General features: G+C 33.8%; 1 protein-coding gene across 4 annotated transcripts in view; it reads right to left on the reverse strand.

The window, feature by feature from the left end:
• LOC106880214 (myosin light chain kinase, smooth muscle) overlaps positions 1 to 1,999 on the reverse strand; it is a 133,766-nt gene that overhangs the window by 11,362 nt on the left and 120,405 nt on the right. For 2 of the 4 annotated variants that reach the window (XM_014930074.2, XM_014930073.2), the window contains exon 8: positions 830 to 916. The exons of the other annotated variants lie outside the window; for them this stretch is intronic. In XM_014930074.2, the coding sequence (XP_014785560.1) occupies positions 830 to 916 (87 nt within the window). The remainder of the gene's footprint in view (positions 1 to 829; positions 917 to 1,999) is intronic. 4 annotated transcript variants of the gene reach the window in all.

The following is a 1,999-nucleotide window of genomic DNA, read 5'->3' on the forward strand; positions in this document are numbered from 1 at the left end:
ACCAAAAAAAAAAAAAAAAAAGATGCTACATAGTATAATTAAAATAGTATTAGTCATCGTCTTTTCTTCTGCGCATAATTATATTTGATTATTTTTTAAAGTTCAGGGTACTAAACACGTTAGCACCAACTTATCTAAGCAGCTTGTATCATTTACGGATAAAAAAACTTGTTACATTAATTATTTATATGACTTTGCATAGGGCCACAGATGTTTGGTGAGGGTGTATAGTCAATTAAATCAATCCCTGAACCTGACGGGTACATTCTTTTATCGAACTCATAAAGATGAAAGGCAAAGTTGACCTTAGCAGGATTTGATTTCAGAGCAAAATGCAAGATGACTCTTCTACCCTAGAAAGTTTATGATCTGATCCTGAACTGATAATGATATTTTTATTCGCCACGAAGGCAGCGGAAGAGGGGATATTTCAAAGGCAAATTAGAATTGATTAGAATATTTCGAAGGTAAATTAAGATCCATAGTAATTATAAATTATTATTGCTGTATCTGCAATAATAATTTCTAACATAGGCACAAGACCACACATTTTTGGAAAGATGTTAGTACTTGACTGGTACTTTATTTTATCAACCCCGGAAAGATGAAAAGTAAAGTTAGCGGCGATTTCAATTATAATGTTATCATGTCTAGTGAGGACATATTCGTGTCAATAACTTGACGCTTTGAAACTGTGCTGAGCTCAAACAAACCATCTGGTAAATGAAAGTAGAGTGAATAATAATTTAGTATAAGGGTTTGAACGATAGCAATGCGGGTTAAAAAGGGATGTGAAGGAGAATTGTTGCAGAATATGAGGAGCGCATACATTTAAGAAAGGTAATGCATAGTCACAAGTGTCTTTTAAATGATCTCGGTAAGCCTCATCCCATGGGTTGACATTAGAGACTGCATCCTGAAAAAACAATTAATTGCTTTCTCAATCATAATTGAAGACCCTAGTTCTGAAAGTGCTTCAGTTACACGAAAAATCAATACAACTTAGGCACGTTAACATATTTATCCGGGAAGAAAATGAAATGTATCGTTATATTTAGCTATTCACAAAGAGAAATATCATCATTATTAAGGTGACTTAACTTATGGTAACCAATAACGATTTAACGATTTAAACACGGAGTTTTAAAAATGTGTGTAAAAAAACAAAGGGCGTAATAATGTTCATTTTATTTTTCAAGCGAATTATGCATTATATATAAATTATTTAATTGCTTAGTCAGATGAAAATGGTTAGCGACCATAAGCTTTCTCAGGGCTTCAGAAACCAGTGGGTGGGCGTGATCCTCCGATCGAATGTGTGTAGCAAAGTATAATAACTAAGGACACCCACAGGTCAGGTGATGGTGTTTAACTGGATTAGGGGCTTCCACACATTTTCTGCTTACCAAACTCAGAAGGCTTTGCTTGACTCAAGGTTATGGTAAAATCTAAAGAAAGCAGATTTGCTCATACGTAATATAGGAAATCGAAAATATAAATATAAAAATAAAGGGAATGTAATGATACTGTCTATATTGTCCAAAATTCTGTTCTTTTTTTTTTTTTTCATATTTCAAACATTCTTAGAGTTTTTGTCTACTAAAAGCTTCGATAATCTCAGTTGACGGAAGGTATTGAAGATCATTACATTACATATCTGACGCCGTGTGTATTTTTATTTAGTATGAAGAACGCTTCCTTGGGGGTATTTTTCCTTAACCAATTTATGACAGAAGGTACTTGATGAAGCGCAGCGGGATCAAACTCGATCCACGTTGCTACGAAAAGAACGTCTTAACTACACAGTCATGTTTGCGTCTATGAATTGGAAACAGATCAATAAGTTTTATATAAGTTCCTGATGCAGCTTGTCTTTGTTTTATCTGTTTTATCAAACACCGACTCTTAGAAATCTTTCAGCACCAGTTTTACAGTTTCATTCACATTCCCTTAAAGTGGCCAGAAGCAACACTTCCTAATTTATTCCAGTAAAATCTAA

This window comes from Octopus bimaculoides, chromosome 7 (genome assembly GCF_001194135.2).
Source record: "Octopus bimaculoides isolate UCB-OBI-ISO-001 chromosome 7, ASM119413v2, whole genome shotgun sequence".
Taxonomy (NCBI): domain Eukaryota; kingdom Metazoa; phylum Mollusca; class Cephalopoda; order Octopoda; family Octopodidae; genus Octopus; species Octopus bimaculoides.